We start from the raw sequence: 19,791 nt of genomic DNA on the forward strand, positions 1-19,791 counted from the left end.
ACCAAATATACGGACAGACAGACGGACGAAAATCCGTCCGTCTGTCCGTCCCAAAAAAATATATATATACGGACAGACAGACGGACGAAAATCCGTCCGTCTGTCCGTCCCAAAAAAATATATATATACGGACAGACAGACGGACGAAAAAAAAATAAAATAAAATAAAATAAAATTGAAATAAAAAAAATTAAATAAAATCCGTCCGTCTGTCCGTCCCAGAAAAAAAAGAATATACGGACAGACAGACGGACGAAAATTCGTCCGTCTGTCCGTCCCAAAAAGATATATATATACGGACAGACAGACGGACGAAAAAAAAAACAATAAAATAAAATAAATTGAAATAAAAAAAATTAAATAAAATCCGTCCGTCTGTCCGTCCCAAAAAAAAACAATAAAATAAAATAAAATTGAAATAAAAAAAATTAAATAAAATCCGTCCGTCTGTCCGTCCCAAAAAAAAAACAATTAAATTAAATAAAATTGAAATAAAAAAAATTAAATAAAATCCGTCCGTCTGTCCGTCCCCCCAAAAAAAAAATATACGGACAGACAGACGGACGAAAAAAAAAAGAATTAAATAAAATTAAATTGAAATAAAAAAAATTAAATAAAATCCGTCCGTCTGTCCGTCCCAAAAAAAAAAAATATACGGACAGACAGACGGACGAAAATCCGTCCGTCTGTCCGTCCCCCCAAAAAAAAAATATACGGACAGACGGACGAAAAAAAAAAAAATTAAATTAAATAAAATTGAAATAAAATAAATTAAATAAAATCCGTCCGTCTGTCCGTCCCAAAAAAAAGAAATATACGGACAGACAGACGGACGAAAATCCGTCCGTCTGTCCGTCCCAAAAAAAAAAATATATACGGACAGACAGACGGACGAAAAAAAAAAAAATTAAATTAAATAAAATTGAAATAAAAAAAATTAAATAAAATCCGTCCGTCTGTCCGTCCCAAAAAAAAACAAATATACGGACAGACAGACGGACGAAAATCCGTCCGTCTGTCCGTCCCAAAAAATATATATATACGGACAGACAGACGGACGAAAATCCGTCCGTCTGTCCGTCCCAAAAAAATATATATATACGGACAGACAGACGGACGAAAAAAAATGAAATAAAATAAAATAAAATTGAAATAAAAAAAATTCAATAAAATCCGTCCGTCTGTCCGTCCCAAAAAAAAAAAATATACGGACAGACAGACGGACGAAAAATAAAAAAATTAAATAAAATAAAATTGAAATAAAAAAAATTAAATAAAATCTGTCCGTCTGTCCGTCCCAAAAAAAAACAAATATACGGACAGACAGACGGACGAAAATCCGTCCGTCTGTCCGTCCCAAAAAAAGAAAAATACGGACAGACAGACGGACGAAAATCCGTCCGTCTGTCCGTCCGTCTGTCCGTCCCAAAAAAATATATATATACGGACAGACAGACGGACGAAAAAAAACCCAATAAAATAAAATAAAATTGAAATAAAAAAAATTAAATAAAATCCGTCCGTCTGTCCGTCCCAAAAAAAAATATATACGGACAGACAGACGGACGAAAATCCGTCCGTCTGTCCGTCCCCCAAAAAAAAAAATATACGGACAGACAGACGGACGAAAAATAAAAAAAAATTTAATAAAATTAAATAGAAATAAAAAAAATTAAATAAAATCCGTCCGTCTGTCCGTCCCAAAAAAAAAAAAAATATACGGACAGACAGACGGACGAAAATCCATCCGTCTGTCCGTCCCAAAAAAATATATATATACGGACAGACAGACGGACACAAATCCGTCCGTCTGTCCGTCCCAAAAAAAAAAAATATACGGACAGACAGACGGACGAAAATCCGTCCGTCTGTCCGTCCCCCAAAAAAAAAATATACGGACAGACAGACGGACGAAAAAAAAAAAAATTAAATTAAATAAAATTGAAATAAAAAAAATTAAATAAAATCCGTCCATCTGTCCGTCCCAAAAAAAAACAAATATACGGACAGACAGACGGACGAAAATCCGTCCGTCTGTCCGTCCCAAAAAAGAAAAATACGGACAGACAGACGGACGAAAATCCGTCCGTCTGTCCGTCCCAAAAAAATATATATATACGGACAGACAGACGGACGAAAAAAAAAACAATTAAATAAATAAAATTGAAATAAAAAAAATTAAATAAAATCCGTCCGTCTGTCCGTCCCAAAAAAAAAAAAATATACGGACAGACAGACGGACGAAAATTCGTCCGTCTGTCCGTCCCAAAAAAAAAAATATACGGACAGACAGACGGACGAAAATCCGTCCGTCTGTCCGTCCCCCAAAAAAAAAATATACGGACAGACAGACGGACGAAAAATAAAAAAAAATTTAATAAAATTAAATTGAAATAAAAAAATTAAATAAAATCCGTCCGTCTGTCCGTCCCAAAAAAAAAAAAATATACGGACAGACAGACGGACGAAAATCCGTCCGTCTGTCCGTCCCAAAAAAAATAAAAATACGGACAGACAGACGGACGAAAATCCGTCCGTCTGTCCGTCCCAAAAAAAAATATATATACGGACAGACAGACGGACAAAAAAAAAAATAAATAAATAAAATAAAATTGAAATAAAAAAATTAAATAAAATCCGTCCGTCTGTCCGTCCCCCAAAAAAAAAATATACGGACAGACAGACGGACGAAAAGAAAAATACAGACAGACAGACGGACGAAAATCCGTCCGTCTGTCCGTCCCAAAAAAAAAAAATATACGGACAGACAGACGGACGAAAATCCGTCCGTCTGTCCGTCCCAAAAAAATATATATATACGGACAGACAGACGGACGAAAATCCGTCCGTCTGTCCGTCCCAAAAAAATATATATATACGGACAGACAGACGGACGAAAAAAAAAAAAAAAAAATAAATAAAATTGAAATAAAAAAAATTCAATAAAATTCGTCCGTCTGTCCGTCCCAAAAAAAAAAAAATATACGGACAGACAGACGGACGAAAATTCGTCCGTCTGTCCGTCCCAAAAAAAAAAAATATACGGACAGACAGACGGACGAAAATCCGTCCGTCTGTCCGTCCCCCAAAAAAAAAATATACGGACAGACAGACGGACGAAAAATAAAAAAAATTTAATAAAATTAAATTGAAATAAAAAAAATTAAATAAAATCCCTCCGTCTGTCCGTCCCAAAAAAAAAAAAATATACGGACAGACAGACGGACGAAAATCCGTCCGTCTGTCCGTCCCAAAAAAAGAAAAATACGGACAGACAGACGGACGAAAATCCGTCCGTCTGTCCGTCCCCCAAAAAAAAAATATACGGACAGACAGACGGACGAAAAATAAAATAAAATAAAATTGAAATAAAAAAATTAAATAAAATCCGTCCGTCTGTCCGTCCCAAAAAAAAACAAATATACGGACAGACAGACGGACGAAAATCCGTCCGTCTGTCCGTCCCAAAAAAAAAAATATATACGGACAGACAGAGGAGGAACAGGTCAGACGAGGCGAGTGTCATTGTCAATGTGTAGGTTTAGTTCCCTCTAGTGGACATCAAATGAGAGGTATTATCATAGACTTTATTTAAAGATGGATGACATAGCATCTCCCCAAAAGAGAAGTCAAAACATCTCCATTGCCCCCTGGTGGCTGGTATGCAGTATGAGTCATGAGCCCTGCCTCATCCATGTTAGTAAAAGGGATATGGACAGAACCAAAAAGTCAAAGTATACATCAAATAAATCTTTCTCAAAGATGGTTCCTGTCACTTTACTTAGTTCTTATCACACTGATGTTTGTCCAGTGGTTCATTTTTATGGTAAGTTTGTTTTTTATTAGTTAATTGATAAAAACAGGGTGAGACTTCATGATTGACAGCTGAGACCGACTTGTGATTGGTCGAAGCTCGTGTATTGGTGGGACCTCACTTTTGCAGATTCATCCCACAATCGCACAAGATGGCAGCGTTCACGTCCGGGATATTTGGGCTTCATTTCTGGATAATGAGAGGTAGTGAACACACCTGGTCTTTCTAGCTTTAGATACAGTATAATTGTTGCACAATTATTATTTTTTTAGGCGCCAGGAGACTCAGAATGTCACAAGTCTTTTTGAGGTTAAGGTTGTTGCATGATACATTCATCCGTCATGCACACACACACACACACACACACACACACACACACACACACACACACACACACACACACACACACACACACAAACACACACGCACACGCACACACACACACACACACACACACACACACTCACGCTCACACACTCAAACACTTGTTGACCAGTGGAGTAATGCGCCTCAGTGCAGCCTTTACTGTATTAAGGGGGCCACCTTAATACAGTAAAGGCTATAATTAGAGTTGGATCTTTTAAGTCGTTGGTGAAGCACAAGTCTTAACTGAATGAATGTCAAATCAGTGGGGAGAGCACCGACCACTGTCATAGATTTACTGTTGTAGTCTGATTTTTGAATTGAAAATCTTATTTTGTAAATTACAGCACACTTTTAATAACAGTAACAGTCTATAATACTTTTTAAAGCAATTTCTAAATAAAAAGGGAGTTCATATTTGTCCGACAGATTTTATTAAGTGATATTAACTGATGAAAAAATGTGCAGTAAAATAGCTAAGTAGGAAATTGTGGATGTGATACATTGAAATGCTTCATCGTTGTGCATTCGAATCGTTGACTGCTGAATGGTAATCGAATCGGGAGGCTAGTGAAGGTGCACTAGTGAGCACACAGTTATCACAGTCATGTCAGACAGGCAGCACCTCCCACCTCCCAGCTCCTGTCCCAGCTTTGGTGGTTTTGCTTGCTTGAGTGGTGATGAACAAAGGACTAAGCTACCAGTGCCTGGAGTTTAAAGCTAATTAGCCTAAAGACAAAAACAAATTAGCTAACTTGTGTGAGGGTATTCAAAAAAATTGTTAAGTAAGTCAGAGATGTGATACTATATTTAACTTTTGGTTTTAAAACCTTTTTTTTCATAAATAATTATGAGAAGTGCCCTTTTTCTCACTTGAGCCCCTACCTCCCAAAATGCCTGTGCATGTATCTGGTTAGAGCTGTTTCAACGTCCAATCAGTTAAGGTAAACAAAGATACAGAAACAAAATATGGAGATAAATTTGACATAATCTCAAATTTTTGCGTGTGTGTGTGTCTGTGCGTGTGTGTGTCTGTTTGTGTGTGTGTGTGTGTGTGTGTGTGTGTGTGTGTGTGTGTCAGAAAGCTGGATCTGGGAAGCATCACCCCAGTTTTAGATTTAAATTTTAAAAAAGTGGATTCATTTTCAAAATGGACTCCATTTACAGATTAGCAATTTGAAAAACAAAAATGCAAATGCAGCATCTGCTGGGACAAATAACTTTACAACTAAACTATACTTAACTAAACATAATCATTTGTACTAAAGTCAGTAAACACATCACCAGATGTGTTAAAAAAATAAATAAAATGCTGCCTGGATGAGAGAAAAGTGTGGGTAAACTGCTCCTTTTAAACTTTAATTATTCACTGTTAACATGTCATCTGAATTAATGGAAAATTAGCTTTTATTTTGAAAACCAGCTGTTTAACCAATTCAAATAGAGAACACATACACCCACACACACACACAAGCACACACGTACATATACACACACAGGTGCTCACAATCCTATTTTTCAACAAAGAACTTTATAACGTTTTGAACAGAAAATGACAACTTTATAACACATCATCTAAAAACAAAGCTTTATTTTAAACAGCCTGTTTGATTTATTCCAGTGTTGTAGCTCTGCTCAGTATCAACACTCGGCCTCTGTATCGCTGGAAGCAGAGCGAATAGAAAAGCAGCAGCTGATCTGTACATTATTGCATTATGATGACATCATTAGACGGAGGAGGAAGTCCAGGAGAACGGCTGAGAGCTCCGTGTTCAACATCAAAGACAGAGCGACCGTGACACCAGATACTGCATAGATAAACATACATCATAATATATACACTAAAAACGGTTGGTTCATTACTGGAAGACTGAGATGCTTCAAGTTATTCAGGACAAAGCAGGAAGACAGAGCAGAAAACATAAAGGAAGAGTTTAAGTTGTTTGTTTCTCCTTTTGTCAAATGTTTGATTTGTTATCAATAATTGTCTCGAGAATACTAATAGGCTTCTGTCATAATGAAAATGTACAGACAGTACATGGGCTGTATAGCGAATTAAAACACAAATAAACCTCAGTGAGTGAACACTGAACACAACATCAGATCGAACTTTAGATCATGTGGTTGCGTGAAAGTTGTGAAAGAGCTTTTGGTGAATATTTACAGTGTTCACTGGAAAATAAATTATCAGAGCAAAGACAAAAGAAACTGTATTTTGGTTTTGATCATGGAAAGTGAATTAACTTATTAAAGGAAAATTGCTGTTGCAGGTTGTGAAAGGTTCCAGTGACGTGATAAAAGTCTTGAAAAGTTTCCTCTTTGTGATTAAAGTCTCCAGAAAGTTCTGGTGAGATTCAGCGAGAGCAGGAGGAAGGTTGAAAGTGAGTGAGTGTTGACAAAAGTCAGGATGAAAGGTCTTTTTTCACTTTAAAACCAGGAAATCGTCTGATCCAGATTCCAGAGTGAGCCTGTAACAAATCGGCAGTGCAGACGACATCAGGTTCAGGCAGAAGTGTGGACTTCAGGCATGAGGAGAAACAGGAGTTTGCTTATGTGTCAGAACCGTCAAATCAATCCAGATGTGATTTTCTGTTTAAGATGTGAGATGTGATTTTCTTTTTTTTACCAAAAGGATCAAACCTGTTACAACTGATTTGTTGCCATAAATTCATTAGAGAAAACTGTGCTAATGTAGGTTAAGTTTGGATCTGCAATAAATTAAAAACATGTAATGTTTAAACAGATTGCACTCTGAATATATTAAAATCTGACTGTGCCACAAATGCCTGCTTGAGTAACATACTACAGTTTTCAGCTGTAACTAGTTTTTTGAGTTTTCAATCGGAAAACAAATTTTGGGGTTTGGTCTTTTCTTGAGATTTGTGGACAGCCATCACAATACAGAATAACCCAATCCTTATCATTACATTTATTTTTCGTCACATCGCAGTGTGTTTGCTCGAGATGTTGTATGTTGGGTGTTTAACAAGAGCACAGAGAGCGACACCACAGTCCAGTTTGACATGAAGAGCGCTGCGGTAGTCGTGACAACATGCCGGAGGACATCTGCTGAGTTTTCTGACTCCCGGAGGAAGAAGAACCTCATGCACTTAAAATATCTTGAATCGACGTGAATTCTGAGTTCAGATGAGATTAATTCAGAAAGAATCAACCCACCTCCAAACTCTGAGGACCCACTGCCACCTGAACCAGGCTCTAGGTCCAGGATACGTGTGTGTCTGAGCCCTGAAAAAGCAGAAAATTGCCTGACATCATTGTTCTATAGATTCAGTTTTCATAGAGATTTTTTTTATTATATGTCCTGCTTCCTGTTTCTCGATTCCTGAGGAATCCTGAATGTGAAGCTTTATTTTCAGCATATTGAGGAAACCACAAACACTGTGGATCGTTCATAAATGATGAGGTGCATTTTTTTGTTAGCAAGGTCAAATAAAGGAACGTGCAAATTTTCTGTTGTATCACATTTTCCATGAGATGGACGTTCAGCATCCCGATATCAACAAATGAGCTGAAGTTTCAGCTCATTTCCAGGATCACTTATTGCTTTCAACAAAATGTGTGAAATTCAGACATTTTTCAATTCAACATTTTCTCGTTAGTGTGAAAACAGCGTCACAGGTTGCTTCAGTGAGAAAGACGTCTGATCCAGGAGAATGTTTTGTCCCTGTGTCTCTTGTGAAGCCTCAGTCAGGTAAGAAGGTTGCAGGTTTGAATCCCTGCAGCTGCAAGGACAGAGCCAATGTTTCATATGGCCTCTTCTGCCCCTGTAGCTCCAAAAAAACTGAATTTCCGACGTCAAAGGTCGCTGACTCGACTCCCCACCACCACCTCTGTTGTCAGTATGGCGTGAAGAGAATCGACCCATGGCCCGCTCTGATTGGTCCAGGAGCCGGACGCAGGAAGGAGGCGGTGAAGAGGGACGAGGAGGCTGAAAGGCGAGGGTGGAGAGAGATAGTCGGGGTGAGGGGTGAGGAGGCAGGCGTGAGGAGGGGGGAGGATGAGAGAGAGGAGGGAGCGAGCGAGATGGAGGTGGTGAGGGTGGAGGGCGGAGGAGCGAAGGTTGTGGAGAGGAAGGAGGGAGAGAGGGAGGGCTTCACTAACTCATTCTGAGGAGGAGAGGAGAGGAGAGAGGAGAGAGGAGAAAGGAGAAGAGGACAAAAGAAACAAGGAGAAAAGAGAGCAGGAGACAATAAGGGGTGAGGAGAGGATAGAAAAGGAAAGGAAACAAGGAGAGGAAATTATAGTTATTGTAACAGTTATTGATTTATTACTGACCAATAGTATTGATTGAATTATTGATAATGTTTCACATCTGCTTCTACAACAATACTGTACTTAAATATGTTAAGTAAATGTGAATTTGATTGTGAGAGAGTGGTAGAGAGACACTCACTGTGAGAGTGTTTCTCTGCGGTTTGTTATAAGGGCTGTATTTGGGTTTGCTGGGTTTTCCTGCCACCCGGTCTTTGTGCCTCCTGCTGGAGATGTGCTGCAACAAAAAGATCAACAAACACTGTTAGACTGACAACCAAACTGATGAAGGAAAACATGGTAGAAAATAGCTCATATTATCAAATTACCAAGTGACAGATCAAATTTTTCAACCACATTCCATATCATCTTTTTTTTTCTCTTCACCCTGAAGGAGTCATAAATTAAACTAGAAGGCTGATCGGAGAACCCACACCTCGGCCGAGCCTAACACCCGGGCCACACTGTGTGTGAGTGGTGCATGTGGACTGTGGAACGTCTCCACAGCGTGCAGATATACACGTCTCAGACATGTGAGCTGCCCTGATCTTCTACAGAATTAAGGACCTGCCTATTTTCTCCAAATGTCGAGTGTAGTTCACAGCAAAAAAGACGGTGAAAGATTATCTTTCACCACAGTTTCAATATATATCTGTCAAATATGTCACAAACATATAGATTTGAAACACTTCCTGTACCTGTTTCAAAGTCAAAGCACTCCATTGTTCCTGTTGACTGACCTCATGAATTAGTTCTAACAAGGTTTTTATTGTAATCACAGGAACAGAAGATGAGTCCTGGTATTTAATTGAGCTCTTTCTTGGGTCATGTTCTAGCGCTCCACCAAATTTTATGGAAATCGTTGGGACTCGTTTAGAGTCGTTTAGTTTAATGATTAGATTAGTGTAATCCTGCTAAAAAACTACCAAGTACACTATAGTTAATAACAGTAGACTGATGTTATACTGTTCGTGCCAGAGGTGAGTTTCCACCTGTTTGAGTTGGATCTCAGAGTTGACGTGGACATCACAGATCTGACAGTGGAAGGTTTTGTTCTGCAGGCCGGAGCCTTTCAATCCCAAGCTGCTGCCGTTCTTCAGCTTTGCTCCGGGTCGAGGGAAGGCCTTGATCGGCCCTGCGCCGCTCCGGGCCTCCAGCATCGTCTTGTGCTTTGAACCTGGAAGCAAAAGACGCACAGAAACCAGCTTTTATCAAATGAGATACATAAAATATGACCCAGTTGGCTTCCCGTACATCACCTCCATCCACCTCACCTGCGTTATGAGCCTCCAACTGAGACAGAGAGTTGACAGCCACTTTGCAAAGAGAGCAGTAAAGCAGCTTCTTTGCCTTCTCCTCCTCAGATTCAGCAGGGAGAGGTGCATCCTGGGAGGAAGGAGGAGGAAGAGGAGCATGGGACGAAGACGAGGTGACAAGAGCTGGAGGAGGCAGAGGAGGGGAAGCTTTGGAGGAAGCAGAAGAGGAGGAGGATGAGGAAGAGAGGGCCGGAGCGGGTAGAGCGGAGGGAGGACTGGAGGGAGGAGGCTCACTGCTTGCTCTACTGGACGAGGGCGAGGAGGAGGAGGGAGGAGAGGAGGAAGAGGGGAGGAGGAGGAAGGGTTTGAGGGGAGTTGAGGAGTCTGTGAGGTTGGATAAGAATTCTGAAGAAAGAAATGAAAAACATCACATGAAACAAAGAACAAACTGACCACAGCATAAAAACATTGTAACATTCTCATCAGCAGATAAACTCAACCTGTGTGCTGATTGGTGCTGCTGTTAAATGAGGCATGAGGGGCGGGGCCGGCGGGACTGGAGTAGCTCCCATTGGTCTCTGCAGTGATTGACAGCTTTGTCTTGGCCTTGTTCTCCTGAGACTTGAGCTTCTTGGCGTGACGGCTGCCTCTGTAATGAGCCTCTGCTTGAGACTGATGGACAGAGAGACAAGTAACATTTAGATTTGTATTCTTCTGTCGTCTGAAATCCAGACTGTTCTCTTTGTTAGTGTCAAACAGAAACGGCTGCACTTACCAGACTCAGCACCAGGCCGTCAAGCTTTTTAATCAAGCTGTTAACGTACCATCTCTTATATTGAACTCTATTTTATTTTTATTTAAATCTATTTTATTTAAACTGCTTTTTTCCTTCTCTCTTTTTCTTACTTTTTTCTTTATGTTTCTTATAAAATTGTCTTTATTGCTGAGACGACCTGTCCTCTTGTCCAATACCTGCAACCAGTTTCTGAGACTCAATGTCAGATAATAGGTGGATTATTTAAGTTATCAAAACTGATGCAACAAAACCAAATAAATCAGAGATCATACTATTAAAGGTTCAGTGTGTAGAATTTAGTGACATCTAGTGGTGAAGTTGCATTTTGCAGCTGAATACCCCTCACCTCCTCCTCCCCTTCCAAACATGAGAGAGAACCTGTGGAAGCCTTCAGATGTCATAAAAACTCAAAAGGTGTTTAGTTTGTCGAGTCTGGGCTACTGTAAAAAACATGGCGGCCTCCGTAGAGAGGACCCGCTCCTGATGTAAATATAAAGAATTTAAATATAAAGGGCCCATTCTAGGTTAAAGAAAACAAGAATTTTTACAATTTAGATGAAACACACTAGTGAGAACATCACTGGGATTATTTTATAGTTTCAGTTTCTGCTGATAGATCCCTTTCACCTAGGTCTTACACACTGAACCTTTAAGAAATAATAATAATATATTATCAGTCAGAGTTGGAGGTGCTGAGAGAAAGTCCATATACTGCTCTCAACATTCGTGAATTTTGTGAAAACTGAGGGGCCAACAACATTTTATAGCAGTTTTAATAATAAATAATAATACATTTTATTTCATGGTGCCACACTAGACACCAAGAAACACCTTACGATACATCACAAATGAACAAATGAATAACTAAAATACAACCAGCACGTATCAATACAAAATATGTGACATAAGAATAGTTGAAAAGTAAAACCAAGGTTAAATTCAGGTTAAGAGAACATTTTATGTGAACATGAGAGTGACTACAGTAAAACTAAAAGTTAAAATTACAATTACAACAGGCTGCAGAATTGACTTTAAGGCAATTAAAGAAAGGAGAGGTTAATTTCTGCCAACATGCAGGACAAACAACTCTTTTGTCCACGCTGCCTTTGGCCTTTTCAACATCTATTAGATTTTAAATATCTTATTCTCCTTGGCCTTATAATGAACTTCATGTTTGATGTGCTTGTCCACTGGTTTCAGATGGTATTATGTTGTAATTTTCATTTAATTTTACTGTTGACTGCCCAACAACTTGCTCTTCGGGGACAATAACGATTTTCTTGATCACGGTACTGTTCATCCTGTGTGGACCATGAATTTCCGAAGTGGTCTGGATGACTGGTTGCTTTCTGAGTACGACAATGTTAGTGCATTTACAGCTGCATTAATGTGTTTTCTCCCGTCAGTGTGTCAGTAATACACCTCCAGGTCAACAGTGTCCTCGTGTCATGACTCAACCTTTACTCAGCGTATTAAACTATGTTCTCCTCCTCTGATTCCTGTTTTAATGTTCACTCATGCATTATTTGACCAGCTCATAAATTAGTCAGGTTTGATTGGCACGTCACTAATGAGCAGCTCGTTACCTCTCAGCAGTCATTATGTGATGGAGCTTAGTGTCCTTAACACAGCTCAGTGTAAACATAGAGGGGTAGAGGTTACACCGGCAAAAACACACTGTGGCAGTGTTAAGTATCACACAGGCCCAGTTCGTTTGAGTTTAACAATTAAAATAAGAATATTTTGGGGGAAATCATCTTCGGTAAAACAACTTCATGTTTGTGCATCCAGTGCAGAGACAGACCCAGGAAGTTGTTTTGTCCAGCTGAGCAAAAACTGCAAACATTTGTCCGGTCGAAAGTGAAAAAAAGTCCAAAATCATTTAAATTGAAAGGAGATCCTTTCGGGGCTGGCATACCATCATGTATTTAAACAGCTCTTTGTGGTTGTATTCAGTCTCTATGTTGTCATTATGGGTCTCCTAGTAGTCGTTTTGTGTCTTTTAGTTGTTGTTTTGTTGTATTTTTATGTCTTTTGTTGTAATTTTGTCTCTTTGTTGTGGTTTTGTTTTATATGTTGTTTTGTCACATCACAGGAAGTTGATCACTGAGGAAGATGAATGAAACAAACACACACTTACATCAGAGTTGAACCTCAGCTGACAGACGTTACATGAGATGACCTGTCTCTTTTTGGGCACCATGGTAACACCGAAGGTGTGATTGATGACGGCCTTCTGCACTGGGTCCATCTGCAGGAAGCACACAGAGGTCAAAGGTCGGCAGCCTGCTCGGGACTGACTGAACAGTGATTAGTCTCTTAATCACAGTCAGGAGCTACATCACCCTGTCACCATGTCCTGTTACTGTCCTTCACACACACACACACACACACACACACACACACACACACACACAAACACACACAAACACACACATAATGAAACACAATGACACAAACAGTCACATACCGTGTTGAAGTTTGGAAAAAGTCCCACTGGCGACGCCGTCTCGACAGAGTAGGTCAGGAACGGTTTCATCATCACTGAGGGACCAGTGGCCCCAATCAGCCCTGGCAAGGCCCCGCCTACTGCGCCACACCCTATTCCTGCAAACAGAAAACAGTTTTGAGCCTCGCAGATTCTGCATATTTTCTGACGAGCGAGTGGGGGGGGATTAATGGCACTTCAATAACAATTTCAAATGTCCTTACAATGAGTCTTTATGCTGTTTTATCAAGACACTGATGAAGAGAAGCAGCTGCTCCACTATAGTCAATACATAACAACTCTCTTTTTGGCAGATATCACTGGCTCCAAACACTCTATGGAGCTAAATAAGACTCTTTATTCTTGATTTTTAACCCATTCTTCCTGCAGATCACTTTAAGTCATGAGATCATTTTCAGGTTGTCTTGCACAAACACACAATTTTCAATGATGTTGAAGTCAGGGGACAGTGAGGGCTGTTCCAAAAATTCCAGCCTGTGTTTCTCTTAATAATTCACGGTGGACTTTGGATCATTGTCCAAAGCCGCCGGATTCTTTTCACTCTCACTTTCTTGACGGCAGCAGAACATTTACATCCAGTATTTTGGTGATTTTTAATGGAATCCATTTTTTCCAATTAATTTGAAGGTTTTAACCACAAACAACCAAGCCCTCATGCATATCATGTATCATCAACTAAACTTATTATATTATTCTATAATTATTACGATAGCTGTGGTTGGCTGTGGTTCAGGAGACCACTAACCAGAAGGTCAGTGGTTTGATCCTTGTCTCCTCTAGTCTGGATTTGTGTGTGAATGGGTGAATGTGACTTGTACTGGGTGGTCAATAACACTGGAAAAGGGCAGTATAAATAAAGTCAGCTTACCATTTATAAAGGCTACTGAGTTGTGACCATTTGTGTCCATATGTGTAACGTTAGCTTTAACCGCAACAAAGATTTTCCCGAGTGATACACACACACTTCTTGGCAAAGACACCCAAGAACAAATGGAGGAAATCCATCCCACTCAAATGTTTATATCATTTCAACCTGGAGACCTGAGCATCTGCTTTACAGTAAGAATGTGAAGAACATATGGAGCTGTGACCGCTGGAGGCTCCAGAGAGGCATTAACATAGAGAGAGAGAGAGAGAGAGAGAGAGAGAGAGAGAGAGAGAGAGAGAGAGAGAGAGAGAGAGAGAGAGAGGGTGAATGAGCAGCTCACATAATGAGTCCATGTGTCCAGTCGCCACGGGGCCGGTGAGAGCTGCTCTGTTCATCTCAACCAATCACAACCAAAACTACTGTGAAAGTTTAAAGAAACAAAAGTGTCCTCAGTCCCATTGTAAAATTACAAAGTGATTATGACCCAGGAAAACTTTTAAAAGCCGAATCAAGAGTTTACTTTTGGGTTACCCGTGAGGGCAGTTGACCAAAGAAAAGTGGTGACAAATCTGAAGTCTGAGCCCAAATTTAAACCTGCTTGTTCCGTGGTAAACACAAATACAACACAAATCTACATGAGTAGATCTGACGAAGAAAAAGTGCATTTCTTCTGTCAGTGTACGTTTATAGTCACAGCTTATAGACACCCTGCAGTGAAGGATCTCATAACAACAGAGAGTAGGTGGAAACACGGAGATAAACTAAATCAGCCCTGACGGAGGAGGAGGAGGAGGAGGAGGAGGAGGAGGAGGAGGAGGAGGAGGAGGAGGAGGAGGAGGAGGAGTTTTATGGTTATTGTTTTTTCTTTCTATCAAACTTGAATTAAGTAAATATATTCCGTCCTATTTTAAATGTACAATAAAGCAGTTTAGCTGATTCTAAATTCATTATTCTTAATTCACACCCATTCTGAATGACCATAGACTGTGTGTACAGATGACATGGCTGCTCCACCTTAAGTGAAGCCAAAGAAGGCCCCTGGTGGCTGGCTGCAGTATAGGTCAAAAACCCTGTTAGTGGATGGGACATAGACCAAACTAAAAAGTAAAAATACATTTTGAATAATGCCTCAGCAATGTTTTTTGGTATTCTTTCCAGTAACTTTAGTTTTCATTACTTATTTAAGGCTATACAAATGGTCTATGATTGGAACCCACTTTAAATGCACAACAACTCAATGGAACCCATTTTAAATACCATATAATATATTTACAGCTGTCCTATAGCTACCGACACATGTTTTAAATGCATTCTAAATGCACTATATCTTATTCTAGCCTATTTTAATTGGATTAACTGACTGAAATACATTCTAAACCAACTGATGTAACCCATTGTAACTGGTCATAAATAAAATATACATCACTATCAGATTTCAATTGTAGTTTGAACCATTTAAAATGCACAAAAAAAACTATAACCCAATGTAAGGTATATCCAGGTCAGAACAGGCCAGGCCTGGCCAGGCTACATGTGCATGCCTTTAGACTGACATTAGGCTAGCTGTGGATTAGCTGCATGCCACACTACTGCTTTCGGAGTTTGACCTCATATAGCAGAGCAGGAGTCACAGCTCTTTATTAAGTTCAGGACAACATGACACACCACGGTGCTGTAATCAAACACATGTAGCTGGACACACACGGCGACCACTGTGTGGATCAGCTTTTATTAGCTGGAAGATTATTTGTGATGGTAAATACAGATTGGGGCCTATTTTTATCGATGGTGTTATGTGTCAACTTGATGGAAAAATAAAAGCTTTGCATTCGATAATGCAGCCACAATGAAGATGTAATACTAGTAAACTGAACCCATGCACACTGTCATTGCTAAAAATATCTCCATTGTCAGAGCAATGTCAATAACTTTCCATGTGTAACCCTTTCTATATAGTATATATCTTCCTATAACTATTAGATTTTCTTTTGTTTATATTGATTGTTCACTTATTTATTGCTTTTTTTCCTGATGGCTTTTATGTCTGATATTGTCCTTGCTGCCGTTACATGGAAGTTTCCCATTTGTGGGACTAATGAACTATTATCTCATCTTGTCAACAGCACGAGAACCAATCATGACTTATCAAGCATCACTGACACCATCTCAAGAACCCATAACTCATCCATTACTGGTGCCCCCTCAATGACGCTGGAACCTTTCTCAAAGACACCTTTACAAACCTACTTGTCTCTGGGGTCAGTTCCTCCTCTGTGTTGATAGTTACCTCTGTTTGTGGGTTAGTTTGTATGTCTGTTTGTTTTACTCAAACACTAGTAAACGGGCTACCAGGAAACTTGGTGAAAGGGTGTGTAATGGATCAGGGAAGAACCCATTACATTTTGGTGCAGATCTGGGAATTATTTATTAATTTTTCCAACATTGTGAGATCAGGCATTTTGGGATATTGTCACTGACTTCACAGGGAATAATTAATGGATCCTGATTAAAAAATCATGTTGAGGGGGCAGAGGTATGTGCTTTACTGCAATTCCAGTTTTTTCATTGCTGTTTGCCTGAGTATCAGCAAGATTACGATTAGATTAAGAATTTTCCTTTTTAAACTTTAAACTTTAAAATTGTTAAATAGGGCGGAGATCTTTATGGGGAAAAACAGGTATGTGTGGATGTGAATAATGATCCAGATTTTTTTAATTAAAAGTATTTTAGGGGGTTGATGTTTATTCAGTTACTGTATGTTAAAAAATATTCCTTTCAACATACCACAGAATGGATATTTTGCCTGTGTTTAATGTGAGGAGTTTGCAGAAAGCGTCCATGAACACTGTGTGTGTTACTGACATCAACACATGTATATGCAATATGGTGATCAGCCAATCAGCCTTGGCAGAGGTTTGTTATTGAAAACTTACAACTCCTTTACTTAAACCACCTTAAAGACCATCAGAACGTCCTTAAAGACCCTGCTCAACTAATAAATCACCTCTAAGACCATTAATGGTTCTTTAGTTACCACAGGAATCTGCTTGAGGACGACTTAAACCATCTGAAGGAGCCCAGAACATCCTGACGGACTATTTGAGCCTTCTCAAGGATCCCTTTAGCCTTTACAAACCCGTCTCTCAATCTGTCTCGCCGCTGTCCGACCTTTTTAGGGTCAGTGTTTTAGGGTCAGTGTCCATCAACACCACTCAAATATCTGGTGATTTTTGTCTGCGAGCTGTTTTTTTTTTAGAGGTACTTCATTTAGTGTGAATCTTTTACATGCTGATATAATCTGTACGTGTTGAGCTCCCGTCCTTTTTTTTATGATCTGTATGACGTGAAGATAATTTTCAGTGTGTGTTTGTGTGTGTGTGTGTGTGTGTGTGTGTGTGTGTGTGTGTGTGTGTGTGTGTGTGTGTGTGTGTGTGTGTGTGTGTGTGTGTGTGTGTGTGTGTGTGTGATAAACAGTGTGGTGACAGAGTCGTCTTAATTCTGTCCTTCTGTCGTGTCCTCTGAGATCTGGTTACCACACACACACACACACACACACACAGTCACCCCTCTCTGTCGAAGTAAGTTACTGTTCTAAGAAGCTGCTATAAATACTGATACATATCTGCTACTGCGTTCACATTGGAAGTCTGAAAACCAGCATCAGCACCAACAATCAACTAACACGTCAGGCAGTTTTATTTCAGGCTGTTGTTGATTGGTGAGGAAGATCTGTGGAAGCCGCTTGTAAATAAACACTGATGATGACGCTGAAAGCTCGAGTTACTTTTACTTTTCCATGTGTGAGTGGAATCTGTTTCACACGGGCAGCATTATAAAACAGGTCAAACTGGATCTTACACTGGACTCGCAACTGAAATGCTGCTCATTCACTTTAAATGGGGAGACGTCATCCGTTGCAGAACTGCATTGGGGCTCCACTGCGTCACGTTGCTCATGCTGCGTACAGCAGTGCTCAACTTTTCATCCTCAACAGAGGAACCAGCCTCTCAAATCATGTTCACCCATTCACACACACATTTATACTGGGATCAAACCATTGATCCTTTGTTTAGTGGACAACCCACTCTTACTTCTGAGTGACACCTGCCCATTACTGGTGAATTAACTACATCCAATCCAGTCTGACTGGTGGTAGTTAAACAACTCTCTCTGCTTCTCTGTTTTGGGACAGTTTTACCTGCTCCTTTAGGATCATACATAAAAGTTGAACTTGATGTGGAAAATTCTTTTGGATATTCTTCACCCGGGCCAGTCCCCTAAACATGATAATGTTTCATTAAGATACTCGTATTATTATCATGGAGATTAATGAAAATGTAAAAAAAAAAACGATTCTTGTCTGACCCATAATGCATCCTTCCACCAAGCTTTGAGATAATCTGTGCAGTACAATTTGCATAATCCTGCTAATTGACACACAAACAGACAAGTGCAGATGAAAATATAACTTTGTTGGTGAAGTAATAAATAAAACTTTTGCCAAAGAATTTAATCTTTTTATCTTAATTGTAAGTTTAAATCATTATAAACCAAACATATCTCAGTTGCACACATTCAGAACGACCACAGTTTCTCTCCTGGTGCAACATTTGCTGCCTCCTGGTTGGGATTGAATGGTCTATAAATTGATTCTAAACCCTTTCTGAGTCGTAGCATCCAGTTTCCTGCTGGTCACTCTCTGATCTCTGCAGCGGTCATATTTACGACTTGGCTGCTGTCAGGGTCATCTCTGGCATTCACACCCCACACACAGAGCACACACACACTGTGTCTAAAAAGTGTGGTTGCTATTTGATCGCTCATGTCAGCCTGGTGTATAAATCCACGTGGGGCTGATTAAGCTCCATAAAACTGTTTAGTTAGTTGCAGAAACTGGGGCAGAGCATTGCTGGTGTTTCTGGCAGGAGGAACACTTTGTGTTGATAAATATATATACACTACCGCTCAAAAGTTTGGGGTCACTTAGAAATTTCCTTATTTTTCAAAGAAAAGCACTGTTTTTTTCAATGAAGATAACATTAAATTAATCAGAAATACACTCTATACATTGTTAATGTGGTAAATGACTATTCTAGGTGGAAACGTCTGGTTTTTAATGAAATATCTACATAGGTGTATAGAGGCCCATTTCCAGCAACTATCACTCCAGTGTTCTAATGGTACATTGTGTTTGCTAATCGCCTTAGAAGACTAATGGATGATTAGAAAACCCTTGAAAACCCTTGTGCAATTATGTTAGCACAGCTGAAAACTGTTTTGCTGGTGAGAGAAGCTATAAAACTGGCCTTCCTTTGAGCTAGTTGAGTATCTGGAGCATCACATTTGTGGGTTCGATTATACTCTCAAAATGGCCAGAAAAAGAGAACTTTCATGTGAAACTCGCCAGTCTATTCTTGTTCTTAGAAATGAAGGCTATTCCATGCGAGAAATTGCGAAGAAACTGAAAATTTCCTACAACGGTGTGTACTACTCCCTTCAGAGAACAGCACAAACGGGCTCTAACCAGAGTAGAAAGAGAAGTGGGAGGCCCCGGTGCACAACACAGCAAGAAGACAAGTATATTAGAGTCTCTAGTTTGGGAAATAGACGCCTCACAGGTCCTCAACTGGCAGCTTCTTTAAATGGTACCCGCAAAACGCCAGTGTCAACGTCTACAGTGAAGAGGCGACTCCGGGATGCTGGCCTTCTAGGCAGAGTGGCAAAGAAAAAGCCATATCTGAGACCGGCCAATAAAAAGAAAAGATTGATATGGGCAAAAGAACACAGACATTGGACAGAGGAAGATTGGAAAAAAGTGTTATGGACAGACGAATCAAAGTTTGAGGTGTTTGGATCACACAGAAGAACATTTGTGAGACGCAGAACAGGTGAAAAGATGTTGGAAGAGTGCCT

At 39.7% G+C, this 19,791-nt stretch overlaps 1 protein-coding gene across 2 annotated transcripts in view; it reads right to left on the reverse strand.

The window, feature by feature from the left end:
* Positions 1 to 6,788: 6,788 nt before the first annotated feature.
* znf385b (zinc finger protein 385B) overlaps positions 6,789 to 19,791 on the reverse strand; it is a 44,909-nt gene continuing 31,906 nt past the window's right edge. For both annotated transcript variants that reach the window (XM_034575004.1, XM_034575003.1), the window contains 7 exons: positions 12,972 to 13,108; positions 12,642 to 12,752; positions 10,206 to 10,377; positions 9,724 to 10,110; positions 9,442 to 9,626; positions 8,592 to 8,687; positions 6,789 to 8,304 (listed from right to left, as the gene is read on the reverse strand). In XM_034575004.1, the coding sequence (XP_034430895.1) occupies positions 8,035 to 8,304; positions 8,592 to 8,687; positions 9,442 to 9,626; positions 9,724 to 10,110; positions 10,206 to 10,377; positions 12,642 to 12,752; positions 12,972 to 13,108 (1,358 nt within the window). In that variant the 3' untranslated portion in view covers positions 6,789 to 8,034. The remainder of the gene's footprint in view (positions 8,305 to 8,591; positions 8,688 to 9,441; positions 9,627 to 9,723; positions 10,111 to 10,205; positions 10,378 to 12,641; positions 12,753 to 12,971; positions 13,109 to 19,791) is intronic.

Source organism: Hippoglossus hippoglossus, chromosome 21, assembly GCF_009819705.1.
Source record: "Hippoglossus hippoglossus isolate fHipHip1 chromosome 21, fHipHip1.pri, whole genome shotgun sequence".
Classification (NCBI taxonomy): domain Eukaryota; kingdom Metazoa; phylum Chordata; class Actinopteri; order Pleuronectiformes; family Pleuronectidae; genus Hippoglossus; species Hippoglossus hippoglossus.